The sequence below is a fragment of the Carya illinoinensis genome, chromosome 8 (assembly GCF_018687715.1).
Source record: "Carya illinoinensis cultivar Pawnee chromosome 8, C.illinoinensisPawnee_v1, whole genome shotgun sequence".
NCBI classification, from domain to species: Eukaryota; Viridiplantae; Streptophyta; class Magnoliopsida; order Fagales; family Juglandaceae; genus Carya; species Carya illinoinensis.
In genome coordinates this window covers 37754361-37780937 of record NC_056759.1, presented here as the reverse complement: position 1 = coordinate 37780937, position 26577 = coordinate 37754361, and the positions used below count along the sequence as shown (strand labels likewise).

At 40.5% G+C, this 26577-nt stretch overlaps 1 protein-coding gene across 4 annotated transcripts; it reads left to right on the top strand.

Moving 5' to 3' along the window:
- The first annotated feature begins 26 nt into the window (after nt 1–26).
- LOC122319186 (WD repeat-containing protein 48-like) lies at nt 27–25852 on the top strand. 4 transcript variants are annotated; one of them, XR_006245033.1, is made up of 20 exons: nt 27–185; nt 2612–2721; nt 4072–4230; nt 4721–4786; nt 4899–4988; nt 5175–5480; nt 5684–5781; nt 5999–6034; nt 6165–6285; nt 6414–6650; nt 6886–6981; nt 7111–7176; nt 7370–7408; nt 7500–7634; nt 21185–21546; nt 22455–22548; nt 23270–23461; nt 24855–24972; nt 25121–25380; nt 25467–25852. XR_006245033.1 is itself a non-coding variant. In XM_043137137.1 (19 exons), exons 2-18 carry the CDS (start codon nt 2623–2625, stop codon nt 24951–24953), a joined length of 2295 nt encoding a protein of 764 aa, XP_042993071.1. In that variant the 5' UTR covers nt 27–185; nt 2612–2622; the 3' UTR covers nt 24954–24972; nt 25467–25852. The 4 variants fall into 4 exon arrangements, 3 of the variants coding, with proteins under 3 accessions (XP_042993071.1, XP_042993072.1, XP_042993073.1); XM_043137137.1 differs by lacking the exon at nt 25121–25380; XM_043137138.1 differs by having other exon boundaries at nt 25121–25852.
- The last annotated feature ends 725 nt before the right edge of the window (nt 25853–26577 follow it).

Sequence of the window (26577 nt, the reverse complement as noted above, 5' to 3'; positions counted from 1 at the left end):
AAACCCAAAAAACCGAGTCAAAATACTTTGCCGCACACAATACAATCGAAATCCACACAGCCATTTTCACTCTCCTCTCCCTCCCTCTCTGTCTCTCCCCCTGTTTCTCTCTCTCTAAAATTGGAACTTCGGCTGTGGAAGACGAAAACTAGCTTACGAAGCTTCAATCGAATCGCTGATTCAAGGTGACGGTTGCTGTATGTGTTTTAATAGAATTCAAATTTTATAATTTTAGTTACTTTTGTTTTTTGTTTTCTAGATTATTTATTTTTCTTCTTCAGTTTTGTATATACGTGTGCCTATTATTTTGATTTTAGATTCAGTTGACTAGTTCGTTATTCGTTGAAGCCCTAAATTGGATGATCTGATTGCGTCTTTGGGCGAGGATCAATGGGATTTTTTTTGGGGGCTCTTGGGTGGATGATAAGTATCTGGCGTATTAAATTCTTACACTGGGTTTAGTTTCCTTTTTTATGTTTTACGAAGGAGATTATGCGATTTTTGGGGAATTGAGAGTTTTAGGTTGAAATGATTTAATGGGAACATGAGATTATTTGAGATAAGCAGCTTTGGCTTTGTGGTAGCTGAGAGAAAATGTGGGGAGGATGGGATTGAAATTTGGGTTTGTAATCTCCTACTATTTTTTGGCCGTAGGAAATGCAGGGAAAGGAGTAAGTTGAGATGGGCAAGGTAGAATATATAATTTCAGCCCAAATTAGCCTAATACAGTTGAAGTGGGAAAATTATTGGTATTATGGAAACTGTGGAGCATTTGTTTTGCTTTATCGGGCTGTTAATATTATATGCACATAATAATTATTAAACTTCTTTCACTTAAAATTATCACCTGCGTGACTCATGCTTGGGTATGCATCTATGGAGCTGGAGTTGGGAAAATAGGTGCTATTGGAATATTGGAGCTGACCCTTTTGCTTTATAAGGTCTATTTTTCCCGGTATATCCCTATATAAATCATCATGATTAGGTCTATTTCCCTGGCAAGTCTTATCAGCATCATTCTCATGATGACTTCTCTTGGTCGTCGTGTGTGTGTGTATTCTTATTATTGGATTAAGTTGGGTGGTTGATGGCTGCTGTAAAAGGAGGGGGGGGGTGTATTTGGTTGATGATTTAAGAGGTAAATTAGACCAAGGAGCTGCCAGGAGGAAGTTCTAAGATTGTTGAGGTTGTCAAATCTATCGCATGCAGTAGATAGAACCTTTTCGTATGGTTATTTTTTACCACATACTGCATTCAACCTGATAAATGTCACAGCACAATAATTAAGCCAGTTTTCAGCGCTTGAGTAGTTTATAGGATTTTGTAAAAAAAAAAATTGCATGTTTGTAAAAATACATATTTTATATTATACATGCTGTTACTCTTCCTGCTCATCTTTTTTCTTTCTCATTCTCATAAGATTGCACTTTTATTAGACTGTTTGTAGCGAGTTCTATTCATTTTTTTATTTAGATTATTCCTTAGTTTCATTCTAAGGTAAAATGTAAATTATATTTAGGATATAAATGAAGAAAATTATTGTGCAAATATTTGTTAATGTGTGACAGGGGATGCTTCAACTGGGGCCATGCTGGGCATATTTATAGGCTCTGGTTTTAGTAGGCGACTATTTCATACATGCAATTGTTGCAAGGATTTGGAAAATTGTTACCCTAGGCGTGCATCCTAGAGATTAAATGGTAGGCTTGGGATGAGCTATAGATTGAGACATCCTGAGTTCGATTGTACACTAGGAGTTCCATTGGATTGTACATATTTTTGGCCGGTGAGATTGTAATGGCCCGGGGAATGGAGGATCCCCTTGTAGTCATTGTAAAGAGTAACTAATTCTCCCATTTGGGCCACGAGGGATCCTATTCAACACCTTGTATACATAATCTGTAAAATTACAACCTCCACCATTAAAATTCTTGGCATTCTCTATAGGCCATTCCGTAATGGGTGACATGGCTGAATGCGCACACATTTATTTGGGATTGGCTTTGATACCATTGCTACCGACCCAGGGAAAGCACTAAGCGCATATGTGCTACAATCCTAAAAAAGAATAGTCAAGGCTGCAATTGATGCCCATTAGAATCATTATAAAGAATGGGAACTTTTTTCCTCGCAAGCAATGTGGTATCCCACTCACCCATATTTCGTTTGTATTTAGGGTTTTGTTCCTAGACATGCAACCTAGGTGAGCTTTCTTGCATGGATTTTTAACTCCATTAGGAATCCCAAAAGGAAAGAAGGAAAAGAATTTTTCATTCAGGTTGGGTATGAAAGAAAGGACATGAGGATCCTTCTGCTGCGTTTGTTGGTATTGTATTCTCATGATCAGTAAAATTCTGGTTTTTGATGTTTGAATGGGAAATTGGGACACTGTTGAATTTTAGATTATTGGTTGTATTCTTCTCATAAATCTTTTGAAAAGCTATTAGCTGTTTTGCACATTTCCTTAGCATAATTATTAAACCATTGAGTCTTAGATGAAAAGCTGAAAAACTTTAGGAGCTTATGGTATTGTTCTAAGTACCAGAATGCCAATTGTGGTATTATTTTTATGTTTCACTATCTTTGACTAATTTGTTTATATATGTTCCAGTTGTTTTTGAAATGCACCGTGTGGGTAGTGCGGGGAACACAAGCAATTCTAGTCGCCCTCGCAAGGAGAAGAGGCTAACATACGTGTTAAATGATGCTGATGACACAAAGGTGAATTCTTTTTATTAAAGTCGAAATCTCAAGTATTTATTTCACCCACTGCAGACAATCAAGAGTACAAAAACTAGTGACTGATGACTATTTAAGACGATATCAAGTTAACTTTTGTTCAACTCAATGTTGTGGCCTTAAGAGCTTTTGTTCTTTGTGTTGGGATTTGTTTATTAAATATTTTCCATGGCTCTTTAATGATTCTAACTAGAGAAATGCTAATGAGTTTTCTTCTATTCCCATTTGTAAGATGTTGGGATGGAAGCATAAAATCCATCCTTAGGGGAAAAATAACATATTACTTTTAAGGTGATGCTTGGCTACAGATCCCCTTTGAAGTAAGAGGGGATTTTGACAGTCAAAGATGTTTTTATTTCCAAACTTCTCAACACTTTCAAAAACACCAAGAATTCCCCAAACAATATCTTTTTGAGTAATGCTATATATAATATTAGGGTGTGCAAATCTCGTGCAGTCCATTTGAAGAAAAGCGGGCCCATTGTGGAAAAGTGGGTTTTCTCATGTGGGTCCATGTGTGCTCCACATTTTTTTTTTCAAAGGGACTGCACGGGGCTTGAACACTCTAGAACTGTATAAGTCATTTTCCTATTCTTTTTTATTGTTTTATTATTAAAGTTAAAAAAAAGAGTAGTAACCCCATGGTGGCTGGCCCAAGAGGGGTGGCTAGATCAGGCCAACTCGTGGTGACTAGGTTTTGGCCACCAGCAAGTGGCCTAGATTGGGCTGCCTGTGGTGGCTCCCCTGGTCACCAATGGCTACTTGAGGTTCCCTTTGGGCCTCCACTCCCTGTGGTGGCAAGAGACTTTTGTCACCAAGGTTGGCCCGATCCGAGTCACCGGTGGTGGCCAGAGATTTTTGCCACCGAGGGTCCCAATTTGGGCTTCTGGTAGTGGCTAGGCTGGCCATCCCATGGTGGTAGTCACATGGGGTGCTTGTTAATTTTTGAATAAAAAATAGAAACTGAATTTATTTATTAAAAAATTTACTTTCAAATATGTTCTCAATGGGTCCCGCCACATCTATTAAACTTATTGAAACCTCATCTCAAAAAGTTTTCACAACTGCACACAAACAATTTTATAGTATTCATGAAGTTCCTAACAACCAAACATCACCTAAGTGTCTTCTCGGACCACTTAGTTGTGAAAGTGTCAGACCAGTAACTCATGAATACGTCCATACATTATGAGTTCATCCATCCCCTTCTCCCTGTGTGTGAAAAGATATTATTTTTCTGAATCTGCAGAGGGTAGGGTGATAAACTTTCTACTGTCAATTGCGTTATAGGTTCTAATGTTACTGCATTTTGCAATGTTCCTCTATCTGCAGCATTCTGCAGGTGTGAATTGTCTGGCTGTACTTAAGTCATTGGGAGCTGATGGGTGTGATTACCTCTTCACTGGGAGTCGTGATGGCACACTTAAAAGATGGGATTTGATGGAAGATGCAGCTACCTGCTCTACTACTTTTGAGTCTCATGTGGACTGGGTACTGTTTGCCTATCACCTATTCTTTTCCCTTCATATATGCTCACTTACGTATAAAGAGTTACTTCAAGAGACTTTTGATGCTTCAATTATGCAGTTTTTATTTGGTAATTTTACAACATCAGGTATTCTTTTAAGCTTATTATTATGTTGAGGTTGAAGAGGAGCTGGTTTAATTTATTTTTTTCCAGGCAAAATCCAGCTCCATATTGACGGTTAGGCCCAAATGGCCATGCCATAATCCAGGGAAAAGAATAAAAAGAGTACATGAATGTCATATGTTTTAAACCTCTTATGGCTCTAGATTAGTTCTTTCAGTTATGCCAGTGTGGGAAAAGGAAAAGAGTGTGACATTAGACATCATTCCATGTTCAAGTTTTGATATTTCTTGCTTTTCATTCTATATAAGTTATTAGCTTGTGATCCTGCTTTTGCTGTGTTGCGTATATAATTCACAATTGAATATATGGGCAATGTCTCTCGTAGTGCAGGTTAATGATGCTGTTCTTGCAGGTGATAATACACTTGTTTCCTGCTCCTCAGACACCACCCTTAAGGTTTGTTAACTTTGATCATTGCTGTTAGTTTGATAGTTTCTGCATTATCTTTGTCTGTTATTTTGATGACTGAAAGGGTGATTAGTGATGGATAATTGTTATTAAATACCAGACGTGGAACTGTTTGACTGATGGAACATGCACAAGGACTCTCCGTCAACACTCTGACTATGTCACTTGTCTTGCTGCCGCAGACAAAAATGTAATTTCTTTGTCAAACTTTCTGTGGACCTTATAAACTGTTGGATGAAAGTTTCCTGCTGGTGCATCCTGCTACATAACTTTCAAATTCAATGATTCAGTATGACTTCACAAATTGTGCTTCAGGCATGTTAATATACTCTATGAATGTCATTTTCTGATCCTTTTATAGTGTCATGCATTTTAGAGCAATATTGTTGCCTCTGGTGGACTTGGAGGGGAGGTTTTCGTATGGGATCTTGAGTCTGCACTTGTTCCACTCTCAAAGTCCGGTGATGCAATGGAAGAGGATTCTCCAAATGGCATCAGTGGTTCCGGGAATTCACTACCGATTACTAGTTTACGCACTATAAGCTCGAGCAACTGCATTTCTACACACACAAATCAGTCCAATGGATATGTTCCAATTGCTGCCAAAGGCCATAAGGAGTCAGTTTATGCATTGGCGATGAGTGATAGTGGAACACTTCTTGTCTCTGGTGGAACAGAGAAGGTATATTCTGATATTAAAGAAATTTATATAATTGAAATCTGACTTTATTATGTTTTTGAATTATCTATGAAATTATTGCTGGTGGTTGTATATGCGCTTATGTTGAATTAAATCTCATAACTTTTACCATAATCTTTTTTTTGATAGGTAACTTTTACCATAATCTAAACGTGTGGTTTCTCTTGTTTATTATTTTTTTCTAGGTTGTTCGTGTTTGGGATCCAAGAACTGGTTCAAAGACTATGAAGCTACGAGGTCATACTGATAATATTAGGACTTTGCTTCTGGATTCTACTGGCAGGTATGTTTGAAGGGGCATGCAGTGTTTTCTTTTCATGGGGGTTCCCACTTTTTTCAGAAGGCCTGCACGGGGCTTGCACACCCCAGGCCTGTATCTTGCATTACTCTTATTTTATACATCCTTATTGTATGTTTCATCTTTACTGAATGGGTGTAAACTATATTGTGTTATTTGTCTTGCAAGTTTTTGATGGTTCTGGTAAATGTCATTATTGCAGACTTTGCCTATCAGGATCTTCTGATTCTATGATCAGGTACATATCACACCTATCTTCTTACTGTAAAATAATCATGCATCATAAGTAAACATACAAGCACTTATGTATATAAGAGTGTCACAATATTCTTTGGTTGTTAACTAATTATTTGAGCTCTCATATATAGACTCTGGGATCTTGGTCAGCAGCGCTGTGTGCACTCCTATGCTGTCCATACAGATTCTGTTTGGACTCTTGCCAGCACTCCAACATTTAGTCATGTTTATAGTGGTGGGAGAGATCTTTCTGTGAGTAAAGTTTTCTTGTAAATTAACTGATGCAAATCCTCTTGCATTGTCTTCCTTTTGTTAAATGTCTTATCCTATTTAGCTTTGGTGCTCATCTTTTTTATGCCCAATTCTGTTTGTATATTCAGTTATACTTGACAGACTTGGCAACGAGAGAGAGTCTTTTGCTCTGCACAGGGGAACACCCCATTCTGCAATTGGCTTTACAAGATGATAATATATGGGTTGCAACAACAGATTCTTCCATCAATAGATGGCCTGCTGAAGGACGTAACCCTCAGAAGGTCTTTCAAAGAGGTGGTTCTTTCTTGGCTGGAAACTTATCCTTTTCTCGGGCAAAGATTTCCTTAGAAGGATCTACCCCTGTGAGTAATACTTCTTCTGGTATCTTCCTAATCTGTATTGATTTATAGATGTTATTCCATGTCTCAGGTCATTGTTATTGAACCTTGGTATATCAGTATTCTGGAGCTCCATTTCATGTCCTTTTGTTTTCAGTATTTTACTGAATTTATCTCTTTTGGATATTTTCATCTTTGAAACTGATCCTTGTGTTCTCTAACTAAGTGAAATGTTGGTTGTTTTGGCATTTTTTTGTAGGTTCCTGTTTACAAAGAACCAACACTTGTCATTCCTGGAACCCCTGGAATAGTGCAGCATGAAATTTTGAATAATAGGAGGAATGTGTTGACTAAGGTAATCAGATGACTCCTTCATATTTTACCATGATAAAAATCATTTTGTTATCTTAATCTTTAGTTTTGATGTCATTTGTGTTAGCTTCTTGCAATGAGACCTCGCACAATTAACATCTCTCATTAACAGGATACCTTTGGTTCAGTGAAGCTGTGGGAGATCAGCAGGGGCATTGTCATTGAGAATTATGGAAAGGTTTCATTTGTTCTTTTTCTATGTACTTGTGTATGATTAGAAAGATATTACTGTTTACATGCCACTAATGCTTGCACAAGGGCCTGTAATTGTACTAGTTACTGGTTGAAAATTATTTATATATTACTAATCAGTAAATTTTGCTTTGGGTGAACACCATAATCATTCATGCTTTTTATTCTTAATGTTTCAGGTGTCATTTGAGGAGAAAAAGGAAGAGCTATTTGAGATGGTATAATTTTTCTAATATAGCTAATATTAGAGTCATTGTAGTTTTACCTTGACAATTCTGATTATTTAAGCTGTAAATTTCATCACCTCAGGTAAGCATTCCTGCTTGGTTCACTGTGGATACCAGGCTTGGAAGTTTATCTATCCATTTGGACACCCCACAATGCTTTTCAGCCGAGATGTACTCAACTGACCTTAACATTGTTGGGAAACCCGAGGATGATAAGGTATCTGCTTTTAGAATCTCAGGTCTTCCTGTTTTTTGGTTGGGATTATTTTTTTTTGATAAGTAAGAGAAAAAGTTTATTGATCTGAAAAAAGGTAGGCATAGCCCGCGTACACAGGAAGTATACATAGCACACCTAAATACAGTCTAAGAGCGATAAATTAAAGAGAGGAAATCATGAACGTTGTCCCCGTTTAGTACAATAGCAGAAAACCAAAGCATTAAAGTGTGTAGAAAAAAGTTCTTTAGCTCCCCCCTAGTGCGTTCCTTGTCCTCAAAGCAGCGCGCATTCCTTTCCAACCAAATACACCACATGATGCACAACGGGATCATCGTTACAACTACTACTTGATGACAACCTTGTATCTTCCTCCAACAACCCAACAGATCCACCACCCTTGCAGGCATAACCCAAGCCACTTCAACCCTGTGAAAGATCTCATCCCATAACTCCCTTTTTACCTCACAATGCAATAAGAGGTGGTCCACAGATTCTCCATTTTTTTTACATAAATAACACCAATCCATAACTACACAACCCCTCTTCCTCAGATTATCCGTGGTCAGGATCTTCCCAAGAGCGGCATTCCATACAAAGAAAGCAACTTTGGAAGGCACACGTGTCCTCCAAATGTTCTTCCAGGGGAACTTAGGATGATCTCGTGTTGTCAAAATGTGATAGTACCCCCTAACAGTACATTTCTTGTGGTTATTAGAGCTCCACTTCAATTGATCATGCTGTGTCACAAAGGGCCCCATGGAGTATAAGAGGCTGAAAAAATCTGCAACAATAGGTACTTCCCAATCATGGAGGTCCCTATTAAAAAGGATATTCCACTGATGAGAGTAATGAGAAAATAGTCGCATATCTGCTACTGAAGCCTCCCTATTAGTGGCAATACGAAAGAGAACCGGAAAGGCTCTTTCCAAAGCATGCTCTCCACACCACACATCCCGCCAAAAACTGATTCGGTTTCCCTCTCCTGCTACAAAACGAATGTGTTTTTCAAAGCAAGATCACCCCCTCCTTATAAACTTCCATAAACCCACGCCATGCCCCCCTCACTTCATTGGAGCACCAACCACCCAAGCAGCTCCATGTCTAGCATCGATAACTTCCTTCCACAGTGATCCCCCCTCCAAATGATATTTCCATAGCCATTTGCCCAGAAGAGCTTTATTAAAAGTTTTCAAGTCACATACTCCCAACCCCCCATGAGCCACTGGATCACAAACTGTCTTCCATCTAACCAGGTGGAATTTCTTCTCTTCCTCCAAACCTCCCCATAAAAATGCCCTGAAGATTTTTTCAATCCTGTTTCCCACCCTTATCGGCAAAGGGAACAAAGATAAAAAATACGTGGGTAGGTTAGTGAGAGTGCTCTTAATAAGCGTGAGGCGACCCCCTTTCGATAAATACACCCGTTTCCAACTAGCCAATCTTTTTTCTATCTTCTCCACCACCCCGTCCCAAATAGCTCTAGCCTTAAAAGTTGCCCCCAACGGGAGACCCAGATACTTCAGAGGCAAGGAAGACACCTTACAATCTAGAACGCTTGCTAAATTGAGAATGTTCGAGACCACACCCACCGGTACCAACTCAGACTTGTCAAGATTCACCTTGAGCCCCGACACTGCTTCAAAGCAAAGTAACAATGCACGTAAAGTTTGGATCTGGCTAGTGTCTGCTTCACAAAACAATAGAGTATCATCTGCAAATAAAAGGTGTGAAAGGGTAATCGAGCCACCAGAACCATGACCCACTTGAAAGCCAGATATGAGCCCTCCCCTTACCGCAGCCTGTACCATCCGGCTAAGGGCCTCCATAACTATAACAAAAAGGAGAGGAGATAGAGGATCTCCTTGCCGCAAACCCCGAGAACTATAAAAAAAACCAGTAGGTGTACCATTGACTAGAACTGAAAACCGGGCGGTGGAAATACAATGACGCATCCAAGCAATCCATCTATCACCAAAACCGCATCTCCTAAGTAAATATAGGAGGAATTCCCAGCTCACATGATCATATGTCTTTTCCATGTCGAGCTTGCACAGAATCCCTGGTCTTCCCTCTCTCAATCTATGATCCAAACATTCGTTTGCAATAAGTACCGAATCAAGAATTTGCCTCCCACGAATGAATGCATTTTGAGGCTTAGAAATAATAAGATCCAAAACCGGGCTTAACCGGTTGGCTAGCACCTTTGAAATAATTTTATATATTCCACTAACCAAGCTTATTGGGCGAAAATCCTCTTTGATCGAAGCCCCGTGTTTCTTGGGAATGAGAGCAATAAATGTTGCATTAAGAGACTTTTCAAACTTTTGAAAAGTGTGAAATTCCTTGAAAACTTGCATAACATCCTTCTTTACAACATCCCAACAGGTAAAAAAGAAGCCCAGGCTGTAAAGATACATGTTTGCCAAAAAGAAAATAAGAGTAGGACTAAGAATTTCTGGATCTTTGGTGAATGTTGGATATAAATCCACGTATAAGGAATTTCAAGAACTTTAGAACCCTAGCCAACCGAACTTAGCCAAGTCGGAGAGACCCCAGCTCGTCGGCCTCTCGGATTGCTGGTAGTCCAGCGACGGCGGCTTAGTCTGTTGTTTCTCGGATCTGGCCAGAAATCGTCGGCGACCCCGTGAGTTCAGGTTCTCGTGGCCGTCGACTCTCCGTCGCCGGCAAACGGAACAGTAGGCCAGATCTTCTGTAATAAAAAAAAAAAAAAAAGGCACACTTGAGCACTTGAGCACGACGTGCGCTACGCTTCCACCCATCCAGCAGATCGACGTCTTCTCGCAGATCGACGTCTTATCGATGTGGCTTTGCACAGATTGAGGTCGTGGCCAGAGAATTTCGATTGGCCGAGAAGTTGCGTCGCAACCTTCTGGTTTTTTTTTTTTTTTTCTGGTTTCTGGGTTTCTACCGGTGCCTTCTGTGGATGTTTTCAGTTTGGTTCTTGCTGTCGGCATTTTCTGTTGTGTTTTCCAGTTCTGTTCTGGGAGTTCGGCGCCCTCTGTAGTGTTTTATGGTCTGGGCTCTTGTTTTCGGCGCCTTGGTGGTTGATTTCTGATTGGCAGGGGCTTTCGGTGATTTCTTTTGCAGTTTCTTTCTGGTCTGGGCTCTTGTTTTCGGCGCATTGGTTGTTGTTTTCTGTTTGGCAGGGGCTTTCGGTGATTTCTTTGGCCAAACTTGTTGCTGTTACCATGGATGAGCAGGGAAATGAAACTTTTGACGCTAGTGGCCAACCAAACCTTTGTCTTTAAATCCTCGATCAAAACGGTGGTGCTCTTGCTGGTGAGTTTGAAAGTAGTAGTAAATGGTTAAGTCGAAAAGGTTGTCGATGGAGAGTAGCTTCTGGATTGAGGCAAAATTCTTTGTATTCAGAAGGTTAGAAGGAAACCTTTTCTGCATTGTTGAGAGATGTAACAACTTCACCAAGGCCCTTTATCTGAGTAGGGAGGTGGTGATTTGGTTGGCCAAGGTGCTTGAGGAAAGTTGGAAGTTAGTGAATAGCAGGACCCCTTTTCTGACTAAAAGGGATGGTAGTAGAATCCTCTTGGTTCAAGCATGTCACAATTCGTATGGCAGATTCCTTAAACTCTTGGAGCTGGGCACTGGTAAGGGGAATAGGATTGTTGTCATTCCTGAAGGGAGGAATGGAAGTGGATGGTCATGTTTTGCTAGAAAAGTAATGGAGGCTGTTAGCTCTACTCCATCTGCTCCTGCCCCTGGATATAGAGCTGTTTGTAACAATAGAGGAGAGGCTTCCATGGTTAATACATTGTCGACGTACAGGGAAGTTCTTCAACAGAAGACAGCACCAGTGCAGCATGGGGGAAGAAAGTTTGAATCTGGGAAGGCTAACCCTGTAGAGAGTATAGACTTTGGCTCTGACAGATGGGTTGATGGCGTGTCTGACCAAGAAGTGTTGAATTCGATGCTGGACATGAGAAAACAAATTGCAGAATTGCAGGAGAAATTGGAGTGTTTAATACGGGGCGTAAAGGGGAAAAAAGAAGCTGAAATGGGCTTGGGTTTGGGCTCAATCCGTTTGGGAGTTGAAGGGACACAGTCTGAAGGGGATGGGTTTTTAGGCCCAAGGGGGGGGGCCGAAACAAATGGCCTCTGCCTGCAGCCCGTGGTGGGTTTAAAACCTACACACGCCATGGTGGGCTTAAGCCCACGGGCCCAACCCAGGGAAAAAATTGTGTATGGAAGCTACGGCCTGGTGGTTTGTCTGGGCCCTCGTCCGGCGAGAACCAGTGCACGGCGACGGCGCCAACTCAGACGGACTCGCCTCAGGTGGGGGTGGAAAATGATGGATCTATCTCAGCAGTAGTGGAGATGCCAGCGATAGAGATAGACAGCGTCGGCGAGATGGTTCCATCACCGGCGAAGGTCCTCCACGGCACAGATAACGTCGGCGAGTTGTTTTCATCACCAGCGAAGGTCCCCCAAGACACAGAACACGCCGGCGAGATGGTTTCATCACCGGCGAAGGTCCCCCACGGCACAGATAACGCCGGCGAGTTGTTTTCATCACCGGACTCGCCTCAAGTGGGGGTGGAAAATGATGGATCTATCTCAGCAGTAGTGGCGATGCCAGCGATAGAGACAGACAGCGTCGATGAGATGTCTTCATCACCGGCGAAGGTCCCCCAAGACACAGAACACGCCGGCGAGTGCATCACATCTCCCCCAGTGCTCGGGAGCAACTCTTCATTGGTGATTTTTGAACATAACAGTTCGAAGATTAGTAGGGAGATTGGGGATGGGGATTTCCAGCTTGTGAAATACATTGACGGTAGGGAGGAGGATCTGAGTTTACCTTCTCCAGTGACTAAGGAACGTGGGGAGGAGGATGAGGTGGAGCATGAGGTGGAGCCTATACGCACATTATCTCCCCTGATTGCTATGGGAGGCTCTCATTCGAATTGGATGGTTCAGAAAGTGAAGGATCTTCAGGAGTGTATGGGGATCTCTTGTGTTGGTTATGAGGAGCAGTTCAGGGATTTAATTATTGCTCTTCAGGAGGGGCGGGTCCAAACCCCTAAACATACTGCTAAGAAAAAAAGGGAACTGAAACGCCTTTCTTGCTCTATTAATTATGACAAAAGAGAGGGGAGCACTAGCAAGGGAAGATTCAAGGGCAAGATTGTTCCCCATGAAGCCTAGAATCCTATCTTGGAATGTTAGGGGTCTCAATGATCCCAATAAGAGGTTGAGAGTGAAGAATCTTTTACGCCATTGGAAGCTGGATATTGTCTGTTTGCAGGAAACAAAAATGGAGTTCATAGATCGTAACTTTATCACTAGCATTTGGGGATGTCCTTTTGTGAGATGGGTCTTCCTTGCTTCAAGGGGGGCCTCCGGGGGTATTCTTATTATGTGGGACTCAAGGGTGGTTGAGTCTATTGAGGAGTGTGTTGGAAGCTTTATGGCTGCATGTTCGTTTAGAAATATGGAGGATGGTTTTCGTTGGGCTTTTGTTGGCGTGTATGGGCCGAACATGGACACTCATAGGCAGGTTCTCTGGGAGGAGTTAGCCGGTTTGGGCAGTTGGTGGAACTTACCATGGTGCATTGGAGGTGATTTTAATGCCACTAGGTTTCCTAGTGAACGATCGGGAGATTTAAGGCTTAACCAAGCAATGCAGGATTTTTCTGACTTTATCTTTGATATGGACTTGGTAGACTTACCACTTGTTGGTGGTGAATATACTTGGTCTAATAATCGGTCGTGGTCTCGTTTAGACAGATTTTTGGTGTCCCCCTCTTGGGAGATACGTTACCCTACAATGCTGCAGAAAAGAATGGACAGAATTTGTTCAGACCATTTTCCCATTGTTCTAGATTGTGGCGGTATTCAGGTGGGTAAACGATACTTTAAGTTTGAAAATATGTGGCTGAAAGTTGAGGGTTTTGTGGATAAAGTGAGGTCGTGGTGGACTTCTTACTCGTTCGAGGGCTCACCAAGCTTCATATTGGCTGGAAAATTGAAAGCCTTGAAGGGAGATTTGAAGAGGTGGAATGCAGAAGTTTTTGGGCTTATTACTGATCAAAAAAGGTCTCTTATGGAGGAGTTAAAGGTTTTGGAGGAAAGGGAGGTGAGTGAGCCTCTTTCTGAAGAAGACTCTCGCAAGAAATTAGCCACCTCTTCGGGATTGGAAAGGGTGTTACTAATGGAGGAAATATCATGGAGACAAAAGTCGAGAGCCCTTTGGTTGAAGGAAGGAGACCGTTGTACGAAATTTTTCCATCGGGTGGCTAATTCACACCGTAGGAATAATACTATCGATGTGATTCAGGTTGAGGGCCAAGTTCTCTCCAATCATGCAGACATTAAGAACCACATTGTCAACTATTATGAAGCACTACTCACGGAAAAATTAATGTGGCGACCCAAATTGGATGGTATGCATTTTGAGAATATTGATCATGCTAGCTCGGAATGGTTGGAAAGACCTTTTGAAGCTGATGAGATTCTTTGGGTGCTTCGTGGTATGGCTAAGGACAAAGCACCGGGGCCGGATGGGTTCTCAATGGCTTTCTATTATGAATGTTGGGATGTGCTGGGGGAGGATGTTATGAAGGTTTTTCAGGAGCTATACACTTTTGGTAAGTTTGAAAAAAGTCTCAACGCATCCTTTATTGCTCTAATCCCTAAGAAAGTTGGGGCAATGGAGATGAAAGACTTTAGACCGATTAGTCTCATTAATGGGATATACAAGATTATTGCGAAGGTGTTGGCCAATCGTATGAGCAAGGTTCTGAACAGTATTATAACAAAACCTCAAAATGCGTTTGTAAAGGGGAGACAAATTCTGGATTCAGTGCTAATTGCCAATGAATGTTTGGATTGTAGACTCAAGGAGGGTAAACCAGGCCTCTTGTGTAAGCTGGACATGGAGAAGGCCTATGACCATGTAAATTGGGATTTTTTGTGTTATTTACTTGCGAGATGTGGTTTTGGGGAGAGATGGTTATCTTGGATTCGACATTGTATAACTACGGTTCGCTATTCGGTTTTGGTGAATGGAACACCGGAGGGTTTCTTTACCAGCTCCAGGGGGTTAAGACAAGGGGATCCCCTATCCCCTCTATTGTTTGTATTTGTTATGGATGCCTTGAGTCGCATGTTGAGTGCAGCTGTTAGTAGAGGCTTCATTGCTGGCTTCTCGGTGGGAGGGATGACTATATCTCATCTTTTATTTGCCGATGATACACTGTTGTTTTGTGAGCCGGACAGTGTTCATTTGCAGTATTTGAGAGCTGTTTTGCTTTGTTTTGAAGCGGTTTCAGGTTTGAAGGTAAACCTTTCAAAGTCTGAAATGGTCCCTGTAGGTAGTGTGAACAATATTCAAGGCTTGGCATCTATTTTGGGCTGTCAGATTTCCTCATTGCCTTTGCAATATCTTGGTCTTCCATTGGGGGCAGCGTTCAAGACCAAATCTATTTGGGATGGAGTGGTAGAAAAAATTGAAAGAAGATTGGCTGGATGGAAACGGTTATATTTGTCCAAGGGTGGTAAATGGACTCTCATTAAGAGTACACTATCTAACCTCCCTACGTATTTTCTTTCCTTATTTCCGATACCCGCAAGTGTGGCCTCCCGCATCGAGAAAACTTTTCGCAATTTTCTTTGGGGAGGAATGGGGGATGAAGCTAAAATCCATCTTGTGGGTTGGGATAAAGTTTGTTCTCCAATTCAATGGGGAGGTTTGGGGGTGCGTAATGTAAGGGTTTTCAACAAAGCTTTATTGGGAAAATGGTTGTGGAGGTATCATAGTGAAGGAGAGGGCTTGTGGAGAGAAGTGATAGAGTCTAAGTATGGGAGTCTTCGGGGGGGTTGGTGTTCTAACGAAGTCAGGGGTGCACATGGAGTGGGATTGTGGAAAAACATAAGAGCTGGTTGGGACAGATTTTCTCATTTTTTCAGAGTTACAATTGGCAGCGGCAACAATGTTTTATTTTGGCATGATGTTTGGTGCGGGGACATGGCTCTTAAGCAGGCTTTTCCTATGCTTTACCAAATTGCATGTGATAAAGAGGCTGTTGTGGCTGAAGTGTTGATACGCTCTAATGGTGCTGTTCATTGGAATGTGAATTTTTCAAGAGCGGCTCAAGATTGGGAACTGGACATGTTGTCTGGTTTTTTTGACTCTCTATATGCTATATCTCTTGGAAATGAGGAGAGGGACAGGATGTTGTGGAATCCAAGTGGAAATAAAAAATTCTCGGTGCGGTCCTTCTATTCGGCTCTTGTGGGCATACACCATGGTCATAGCTATCCTTGGAAAGCTATTTGGAAGTGCAAGGTACCTTCCAAAACTGCCTTCTTTGTGTGGACAGCATCTATTGGGCGGATTCTTACCTCGGATAATTTGAGAAAACGTGGGTTCTATATTTCAGATTGGTGTTTTATGTGTAAGTGTGATGGGGAATCAGTTGATCATCTCCTATTACACTGTAAAGTGGCCCAATGCCTATGGGATGAAGTTTTTAGGAGGGTAGGGATGGCATGGGTCATGCCTAGAAGTGTCCGGGATCTTATGTGCTGTTGGAAAGGTATCCGGGGAAATGTTCAAATCGCTGCTGTGTGGAAAATGATACCTCACTGCATTATGTGGTGTGTTTGGTTGGAGAGGAACAAGAGGTGCTTTGAAGATATGGAACACTATGGCTGAACTAAAACGTTTTTTCTACTGTACCCTGCTTTCCTGGGCTTCGGCCATTATTTGTAACACAGATGATCTCCATACTTTGCTTGTAACTCTCACTAGTTCTTAGTTGTAACCTGGCATGATCTTTGTATACCTCTAGTGTACTCGGGCTATGCCTTTTTCATTAATAAAACTTACTTTTACCTATCAAAAAAAAAAAAAAAAAGAAGCCCATAGAAAAGCCGTCCGGTCCAGGCGCTTTATCCTTGGCCATACCAGATATGACCTTGTAAATCTCTTCTTCCTCAAAAGGTCTCTCCAAGACACACGCATTCTGAGAATCAATAGCCTCAAAAGATAATCCATCCAACTTTGGCCTCCAGTTCGCCGATTCTGTGAGAAGAGACTCATAATAATCCACTATATGATTTTCTAACTCAGGAGGTGAGGATAGCACCTGGGAACCTGAATGTAGAACCTCAATAGCGTTACTGCGCCTATGTGAATTGGCCACTTTATGAAAGAACTTTGTACATTTATCACCTTCTTTCAACCAAAGGGCCCTGGATTTTTGACGCCAAGAGATCTCCTCTGACAGCAAGACTCTCTCCAAATTTGCCATAGTCATGCCCTTCCTCACACGCACCTCCTCCGAAGTATCTCCCAATAATTCCCTTCCCTCTAGCTCTTGCAATTCCTCCAAATAGTTATTCTTCTGGTTGTCAATGTGGCCATAAACTTCCAAGTTCCACTTCTTCAGGTCTAATTTCAAAGCTTTCAACTTACCTGCAAGAATAAAACTTGGAGTACCAATGAGCTGATATGATGACCACCAAGCATGCACCATCTCTACAAAACCCTCCGCAGCAAGCCACATGTTTTCAAACTTGAAATACCGGCGTCCACTGTGAATACCCCCACAATCCAATAATATAGGAAAGTGATCTGAACTAACTCGAGCTAACCGTTTCTGGCATACCTCTGGAAAGTGGGCTTCCCAAGAAGGGGACACCAAAAATCTGTCCAGTTTTGACCAGACCCGTCCGTTTGACCACGTAAAGTCTCCTCCAACCAGTGGGAGATCCATGAGATCCAAATCAAAAATGAACTCTGAGAACTCCTCCATAGCCCCAGAATTCCGATAGAGTCCAGATCACTCACTAGGAAAGCGAGTAATGTTAAAATCACCACCCATACACCATGGCACCTCCCAAACAGAAAAAAGTCCTGCCAACTCCTCCCATAGCCTCCTCCTATCCCTATCCACATTAGGACCATAAATGCCCACAAAACCCCATTCCCACCCGTCAGCGACATTTTTAAATAAAGACGCTACCGTGTATTCCCCGATACATTCCTCACTCGCCTCTACTACTCTTTTGTCCCACATCAATAACACTCCACCTGAGGCACCCAGAGAGGCCAAGTATGTCCAGCCCACGTATGGACATCCCCATAGACTCCGCACAATTTTCCTATCAATGTACCGCAACTTTGTTTCTTGTAAACACACCACATCACCCTTCCATATTCGCAACAAAGATTTGATACGAAGGCGCTTATTGCACTCATTGAGGCCCCGCACATTCCAGGTAATTATTTTAGGCTGCATGTAAACGACTATTGCCCCTCCCTTTTGATCTATCCCTTCCACCGCTCCCTTCCTTCACATCATACTTTATAGAACAAGTTAGCCTTTTAAGTTCCCTATCCCGCTTTGTGGCTGACTTCGAGTGGCTATCTTCGATTGCCACTAGGAGAGCCCTGAACTGTTCTGTGTAGCCTCCAATAGAGATCCCAACAATGGCTTGTATTTCCTCCACCTTCTTGAACACCCAAGAAGAGGAACCACCTTCATAAACTGGACTGGGGGGAAGAGTACATAATGGGGTTATCACAGCCCCATCCCCGCCAGAAAAATCTCTATCTGTTAAGGCCAATTGCAAATTCATGGTAGAAGCTGAGACTGAAGAACCAGCTTCACCTCTATGTGCCAGCAGAATTTCGGCTTCCCTACTTCCATCCCTCAAACTTTTCCCCTCAACTCCACCTAGTTCACGGACTAAAGGCCCATCCCCCCCATTTTTCCCCACAAAACCACCTAACTCCAACGATACAGGCTCTGTCGGCACCCTAGAGAGCAAAGAGCTCCCCTCCGACGCATCCGATGGCCCAGAGGGGGTGACAGTGCCTTCATCCACCTCTGGCGACAAGTTCTGTGCAATATCTGACAACAGAGACCTCGCCGGCGACAAGTCGACCCTACCCAGACTCGGTTCTAGACCTCTGGGCTCTTTCGGCACACTGTACGGCGTCCCAGAACTCGCCGGCGACGCTACCCCCTTCTAAAAAATCCCCTCAACCAACTCCGGCAAGGTCGAAGTGGTCCTGCACGGATCTGAACTGCTAGAACCACTCGGATCTACCCCAGAGACCTTTGGGATTATTATTATTATTATTATTTTTTTGGGTTGTTACTTTGGGCGAAGGCTATTGTATTGGAGGGGGTTAATTTTAATGATTTTTATGCTGTGTTTTCTAGCTCGTAGGCTATAGTTAGGTGTTTCTCTCTTGTATGCTACCGTTGTCTTTTTCCTATCTTGTGCATCTCATTAATGGCAATGCTGGTAGGGGTGAACAACTGACCACCCTTGCGGTCTGAGGCTCCAACTGCAGACTGAACCGAGGGGTATTTGTTAGGTGGTGTTGATTGGACCACTCAAGGGGGTGGTGTCAATGTGCTCAGCATCAGTTAGCGTGGGCAGTGATAATTTTTTTTTGTTGTAGATTATAAAAATATGAGTATGAAAATCAAAATAATCTTTTAAGAATTTTAAGTTTTGAGTTCTGCTGGCATCAAGGGAGCTTCATGGAAGACCATTTACAGATCTCCAATGGTTTTCATAAGTAGGATGTTTATTTTATCAGAGTGATAAATGGTTGAGAGATGGATACTCTTATTTTATGTCTTTATAGGAAGTACACCACCCATTTATGTGCAGGTGGTGAGGACAGGCTATGTTGGGTTACCTCCAAGTGAGGAGTGCTCAAAGTTAGATTGTATAATAGAGCTTCGTCACCCCATGATAGATCCTCTTTCCTATGGAAGGGGGGAATAAGGCTTCATTATGTGTGGCTCTCTTTATCTGGATGACAACATTGGGGTAGATGCTCATTTCGGACAACCTAAGGAAGCGGCATTTTTTTGTGATTGGCTGGTGCTGTATCTGCAAAAAGTGGGGAAAATGGTGGTCTTTCTCATCATTGCGAGATAGCTAGAAGTTTATGGGATTCTATACGATATGTTTGGGCTGCATTGTAATGCTTCATTAGGTAGTGGATCTTTTGGTGTGTTAGAACGGCCAGATGGTAATCTTCATATTGCTACTTTATAGAAAATGATCTTTTCATGTTTGTGCTAGGCTGGACTTATCTAAATTTGTTTTAGGCTGGGCCAAATATTTGGAATAGGCTGGACCAATATGGGTCTGCACCTGTCTTCAATTGGGCTGTGAAACCCAAAGTACATTATTACTGGAATAGAGCAGAAGAGCGTTATCTGGGATATCGAAACACCAAGCACCAAAAACAAATAGGGGTCTTTGTCCATGAAATTGCCAGCTCAGACTTTTCTGATGACCACCATGACAAGCTTGGCAGCGTAAACAGATGATAAAAACCACACAATAATCCACCACAAACACCACTGACACCAAATCATCAAACCACCATTGTGCATCTTTCACTACTTTAAACACCACAAATCATCACAACCAATTAGCTAAGTAATTTGTCTTGTGTGAAAAAAACTCAAATCATAGCAGCCACGATTATGTTTCCTCGTCACATAATAAACACTGATGACGTAACATAGATGTCATCAATGACAAAGTACACAATGATGTTGATTGCTACACCATCTACCATTTAACACATTCGTTAAGCCCAAATCTCAGTTTTCCTCCATCCAAATCACACCTTTATACTATATAGGTTACTCTAGTAAAATGACCAACTACCATTGTAACAAATGCTTCATAACATATTATTCTAACCCCAACTGGAGGGAAAAGAAATGATCGGAGCTTCAAGGATTGCAAGAAGATGAGGGAGGATCGTTGAGCCTTTTCTTTTCTCCTCAATTCTTTCTATCATTGGATGAATATTCATGTTTGCATACCTTTCTATTTTTATAATTATTAACTTATTAAGAAGAAATTTGCTGTCGTTAAGCCCAAATCTCAGTTTTCCTCCATCCAAATCACACCTTTATACTATATAGGTTACTCTAGTAAAATGACCAACTACCATTGTAACAAATGCTTCATAACATATTATTCTAACCCCAACTGGAGGGAAAAGAAATGATCGGAGCTTCAAGGATTGCAAGAAGATGAGGGAGGATCGTTGAGCCTTTTCTTTTCTCCTCAATTCTTTCTATCATTGGATGAATATTCATGTTTGCATACCTTTCTATTTTTATAATTATTAACTTATTAAGAAGAAATTTGCTGTCATATATTTTGTGACTAGTGCTTCTCTTGAAAGAACCCTATAAATCTGGAAGATCAGAACATAGCCTCAAAACTTTCAAAGTTCTTGTGTTTGGTCGTGCAATTGTGACACCGTGAATAAATTGCCAAGTGTTATGTTTCTCTGGTTTCCCAACACGTTCTAGTTCTCTTCTACATGTGCAAGATTTTAGACAATTTATCAGCATCGTTTTGGTCTTATGACCATTAATAATAAGAAATTAAGAATGTTGTCTTACGATCAACATCTTTTTGTCATTCATACAATAATCTGTTCTTCCAAGAAATGGGAAGCTGGTCCTTTTACAAGTTTTCTAGAAGCCTATGTTGCATTGCTTGTTATTTTGCAGGTTAATCTAGCCCGGGAAACCCTTAAAGGACTTTTGGCTCATTGGTTGGCTAAACGAAAGCAAAGATTTGGATTCCAGGCTTCAGCCAATGGGGATGTGTCATCTGGAAAGGATATTAGCCATAGAAGTCTTACCCATTCAAGAATCGAAGTTGATTTTAATGCCGAGAATGATGCAATGGTATATCCTCCATTTGAATTTTCAACTGTTTTCCCTCCTTCCATCATTACTGAGGGCTCTCATGGAGGTCCATGGAGAAAAAAGATTACTGATTTAGATGGAACTGAAGATGAGAAAGACTTTCCCTTCTGGTGTCTGGACTGTGTGCTAAATAATCGCCTACCCCCAAGAGAAAATACCAAGTAAACTCTTAACTTCCAATGCTTTCTCCTTTTTGTTTGTTTGATTGGTTGAGTTTTTATGTGCTATTTGGAAGAAAAATTGCATATATGTAGCTGTGATTTTGTGGGTTGATGTTGAGTGTTTGGATGCTGGTAGTGCTTTCTGCTGATTATTTTTCTTAATTGAACAAAATATCTGGGGCTTAAGTCAATATCAGTTAAGGGCATAACCCCTAGGGGTTGGCTCAAGTGGTAAAGGCCTTGGGCTTAGGGGTTTGCTCCCCCCAAGTTTAAGGTTCAAATCCTCTTGGATGCAAACAATCTCTAGAGGCCATCGGACGGGGGGATTTTCTCCTTGAATTACCCGAGGTGCACTTGCGGGAAACTTCTTGCTGAGGGCCTGTGCACCCCTGGGATTAGTCGGGACGTTGTTCCTGGACACTTGGTACCAATAAAAAAAAAAAAAAATCAGTTAAGGACATGCTTTGGGTGTATCTGTTTGCTTATCTCCATGTTTTCTACATGAAGCACTTGACTGTAGGTCTTGTTTTACTAGAACCTAAAACTATTATGAAATTATGATTCTTGCATATTCTTGAGAAATTGATAGAAGATTCACTGCCTTACTGCCGAGGATTCTGCTGCTTGCCTCCTTGTGTAGGCAATTTCTTCTTATTCATTGGTTCTGTTTTGGTATTTTTGTTGTTCTTGCTTTGCTGGATTTAAAAGAAAACAAAAAATGGTCTATGAATATTGTTTTGTTTTAGTTTTGCTTATAAAAAAAAAATATTGTTTTAGTTTTTTCATGTAGAATCTCATTGTGCTCAAGGAGTGCAATGATTTTTTTTTTTTTTGGCCCACTTATAAAAAAAAAAAAAAATGGCCCACTGAACAATGTTTTCCCTGAAAAAACTTTATTGATTCTCCAGGTGCAGCTTTTATTTGCATCCATGTGAAGGCTCAGCTGTCCAGATCCTGACACAAGGGAAACTAAGCGCGCCTCGTATATTGAGGATTCAAAAAGTAGGTTTTTTTGTTTTTTTGTTTTTTTTCAGTGAACATGTGATAGCTTTCAATTAGTTGTGTAATAAGTCAAATTATTGTCTGAAGAGAATGATCTATTTGGATTTTGGATGAAGTACCAAAACTATACGTAACTGCATATTATATTATATTTGTGTTGGAAAAGTAAAGATTCTTTCATGCATGTAGCAAACACATTATGGGCTGCTAAAAATGTGAACTCTAATTATCAATCCAAGTATTTGTCGGAGACAGATATGACCTGTGAACCAATTATATTTTATTTCTTTAGCATTCACTATGAAGGGCGCAAGAAGAGCAAGAAATAGGGAATTCACTAGCATCATTTGCTGTGAATTATAATAATTGCCTTGACAAATGTAGTAACTGCTCTTTAGTCCTCTCATTGGCATCTTTGAGAAGACTTCTTGGAAAAAAAATATAAAATACTACTCAATGGTAGGTCTTGTATCATTGTTTCTTTTGCTTTCTCCTTCAGAAAGTTAAATGTTTTGGCTCTGTCCTGGGTGGGTATGGCTCTACACATTAATGGGGAAATATGGCTAAAGTGGACATGTATTATCAGAATGCAAGTACCTTTCTTTTGTTACAGAGAGAATCCACCTTCTATCATATCAATGTTTGTGCTATATTAATGTCCACCTCCTGCATGGTTAGGAGAATTGTGAATAATGGCGGTGGTTTTCCTTTGTTTATGTAGGTGGTTAATTATGTTATAGAAAAGATGGTTCTTGACAAGCCCTTAGATGGTACAAATACCGATGGAACATTTGCTTCCGGACTTGTTGGAGGGCAGTTGCCACATACAGTGGTTGGAGATGGATCCTTTCGGTCAGGATTGAAGCCTTGGCAAAAGCTTAAACCCTCTATAGAGATATTGTGCAACAATCAGGCAAGCCTATTTATGCTTTATATGTATAGTTTAGTAAGAGATGAACTTTTCAATGAGATTCTGGCTTATAAACAATGAAGTTATGGTGATGGAAATGTCGAATAAAATTCGAACATGAAAGAGTAATATTGAAAAAATACCTTTATATATTTTTTTGCTTAGAATTTTAGTTCCATTATAAGTAACTCATTCATTTTTCCAATCACGCCCTCAATGCTTTTTACATCCAAATATGGGGAATGGAGGAAAAGTAAATTTGTTGCGAAGGGATAATTGGAGAAAGTGAGGTATATTTATGCCTAACTTTCAAAATGGGCAAATAATTTCAGATAGTTTTTACAAGTAACATGATTAAAGTGGAATTATCCTTACACTTGATGTTGAGCAAGTCCAATGCTTCAACGTTGATTCTTTTACCTTGAACGCACAAATGGTTTAAATTAATTGCCTGCAAATTGATGCTACTTAATTTGTATGACTTTTGTTGGTCAATAAAGGAATCAAACATGATGATTATTAGCCTGTACATGTTCTTCAAAATTTGTGGTGATTTCAACATGTCAAATGCTTTCATACTCATCAAAAGCACTTGCCAATTTAGGATTGGGAGGAGTCCGAGCCATTGAAACCCTCTTTTGTTTGTTTTTTATTTTTTTCAATTGGTGTGGATTTTTATGCAAGTAAAATTTAAATAGCAAAATTTCAATCATACCCTGCACGGTATACCACAAACCATCCATCTGTATGCTCCTAAATAATTAAATAGCAGTTCCATGGTGAACATATGGGGCAAAATTCTCATATTCCTTTTCCAACCACTAACTCATCTCTTCCTTTTAAGATGTGGAATATCTATAGCTGTTCTTCCTTCTGTATTTTTTTTTTCCTTTTCGAATTTTTTGTTGTTTGTATTATGAAGTAAATGCTCGAGTACTGAATGAAGTAACGACCCATCTTAAGCTAAAATTTTTATAACCTAATCAATTTAATCTGTCTCAACGTGTCACTCTCCAGTTTTTGTTTGTCTTTTTTTTTTTTTTTTTCCTGCCTGTTCTTACATTTTTAAAATTTTTAGTTTTTAATATCTATTTTTGTCAATCTTAAGAATCGGATCACAGTACTCAACTTACATGACATCTACACACAGCCAGTCTGTCTTCTTCTAGGGTTAGATGTAGTCTTCAGGAGCAAAGATGGTGGAATATTTTGATACTCCTTTGAGAGCTCAGATATTGGTTAAAGAATGAGCTGAGCGCATTATAAAGAACTTGACTCAATTAATTTCAAGTTTAAATAATTGGAATTGCTTTAACACTGTTCTGTGTCAGCCTTGATATGCATTTAGAAAAATTATTTTGGTTTTTTTTTTTTTTTTTTTTTTTTTTTTTTTCAGGTCTTGTCCCCAGACATGAGCTTAGCCACAGTTCGGGGTTATATTTGGAAGAAATCTGAGGACCTTGTTCTTAATTATAGAGTGGTCCAGGGCAGGTGACTCATATAACATTCAGGAGGTTTGTATTGTGACCTAATTTTATTGCAGCTTCTCTCTCTCTCTCTCTCTCTCTCTCTCTCTCTCTCTAAGCTACCTCTTAGTGCATTGTTGCATGTACAAAATAAGTTAGAATTTCTGGTGTCTGGAAAACATTCTCTCACTCTCAGGAAGACAAAGGTTGTGGAGAAGGATTTTTCATATTGATGTATATGACCTTTTGGTGGCCCGAGAATGCTTGCCACTTGATTTGGTGCTCATATACATGTTTGAGCATGAACATATATTAATTAGGAGACGACAGGAATTAGCTTCACGGGGGTTTTAGAGTGAGGTTTCTTCTCCCCCCCTCTCCCCTACATTGCTCCCCAAACAGTGGGGGAAGGAACTTTGATAGTGTAGGAGGGGATTTCCAGTACTGACCAGATAGGTTTGTTTGCCCACTCTATTAAGAAAAAAAAATCAGTTATCCAATAATGTCTGAGCAATTTCAAGTGTAGTTACTAATACTTGCAGGTCAGATTGTGCTTGTGTAAAATATGGAGGAATATGATTCTTCATGGGGGTGCTTATGGTGATCAAAGTATGTATCAGGTTTGTAAATTTGAAAGCCAAATTGATTGCTGAATATGGCCGCATTCTCCGAATGTGCTGTGAAGTTTTTGGTAAAGCAGTTCCAAATGCAGCATGCAAAGCTTTCATTGGACGTTGCAAAATCGTTATCGAGCCGAGTCTTGCGTGCAGAAACAGAAGGGTTTTTGAGTATGGAGTAGAATTGAGAGAAGTATTGTTGGATCATCTTGAGGAGCCAAATTTAGGGATATAATGATGTCGAAAGCTTTGTAGATCGGATATTGCGGTTACATACCTAGTCAATATAGAAACTCTGTTGATTTATTGAATTTTTTTTATTTTATTTTTTATTTTTAATTTGGAAATAAAACATCTCCCATGTCTCAATTTAGTTAATTCGACTTATATTTATAGATACTTCTCCCCATTTCACAGGCAGAAATTTTGGTTAGAAAGTCGTACCGTTCCACTCCAAGACCGATGTGACATGGTCTGTGCCATTATGCTGTGAACATATAATTGGTAGAATATGATCCTTCTTACATTTTCGTTTGCCTCCCCTGCCTTTAAACTCTCTCCAAAATTACCTTGCTAAAACAATGATTAATAAATAGAACAATGAATCTCTGGGACACATCCAAGCAAACTCATCAGGGTTTGACCTTCACTGAGAGTTTTCAATGGGCTACGTGCCATCGCTCGGCCGGCCAGTAGTAGAAAAACTCGTGATTGTTTAAGCCACGTACGTACGTAAAACCTAAGTGGCCGGGGTTGTAATTTCTCTACGATGTCTCACGAGTTTAAGAGATAATTGCAACAATATCTTTTATACTCCTGATAGAAAATTCTCTATTATCATCTGCTAATGAGATTAAATTGTACTACGTACCCATGCTCTTGGTTAGTAAATTTGTTCTTGATCGTCTATGCCAATAAATGCAAGTTTTTTGAACTGATCATCATCATCATCAACTCGTGAGTACTGATTTTTATTATTTTATTTTATGCTTTTAGAAAATCTTTGGAATATTTATCAGATCAGAGCAACATGATG

Coding starts and splice junctions, on each gene's coding strand:
- LOC122319186 (XM_043137137.1), top strand. CDS start 2,623: ATGCACCGTGTGGGTAGTGCGGGGAACACAAGCAATTCTAGTCGCCCT. Junction 6,286..6,413: donor GTGGTGGGAGAGATCTTTCT/GTGAGTAAAGTT, acceptor TTGTATATTCAG/TTATACTTGACAGACTTGGC. Junction 22,549..23,269: donor GTATATTGAGGATTCAAAAA/GTAGGTTTTTTT, acceptor TTGTTTATGTAG/GTGGTTAATTATGTTATAGA.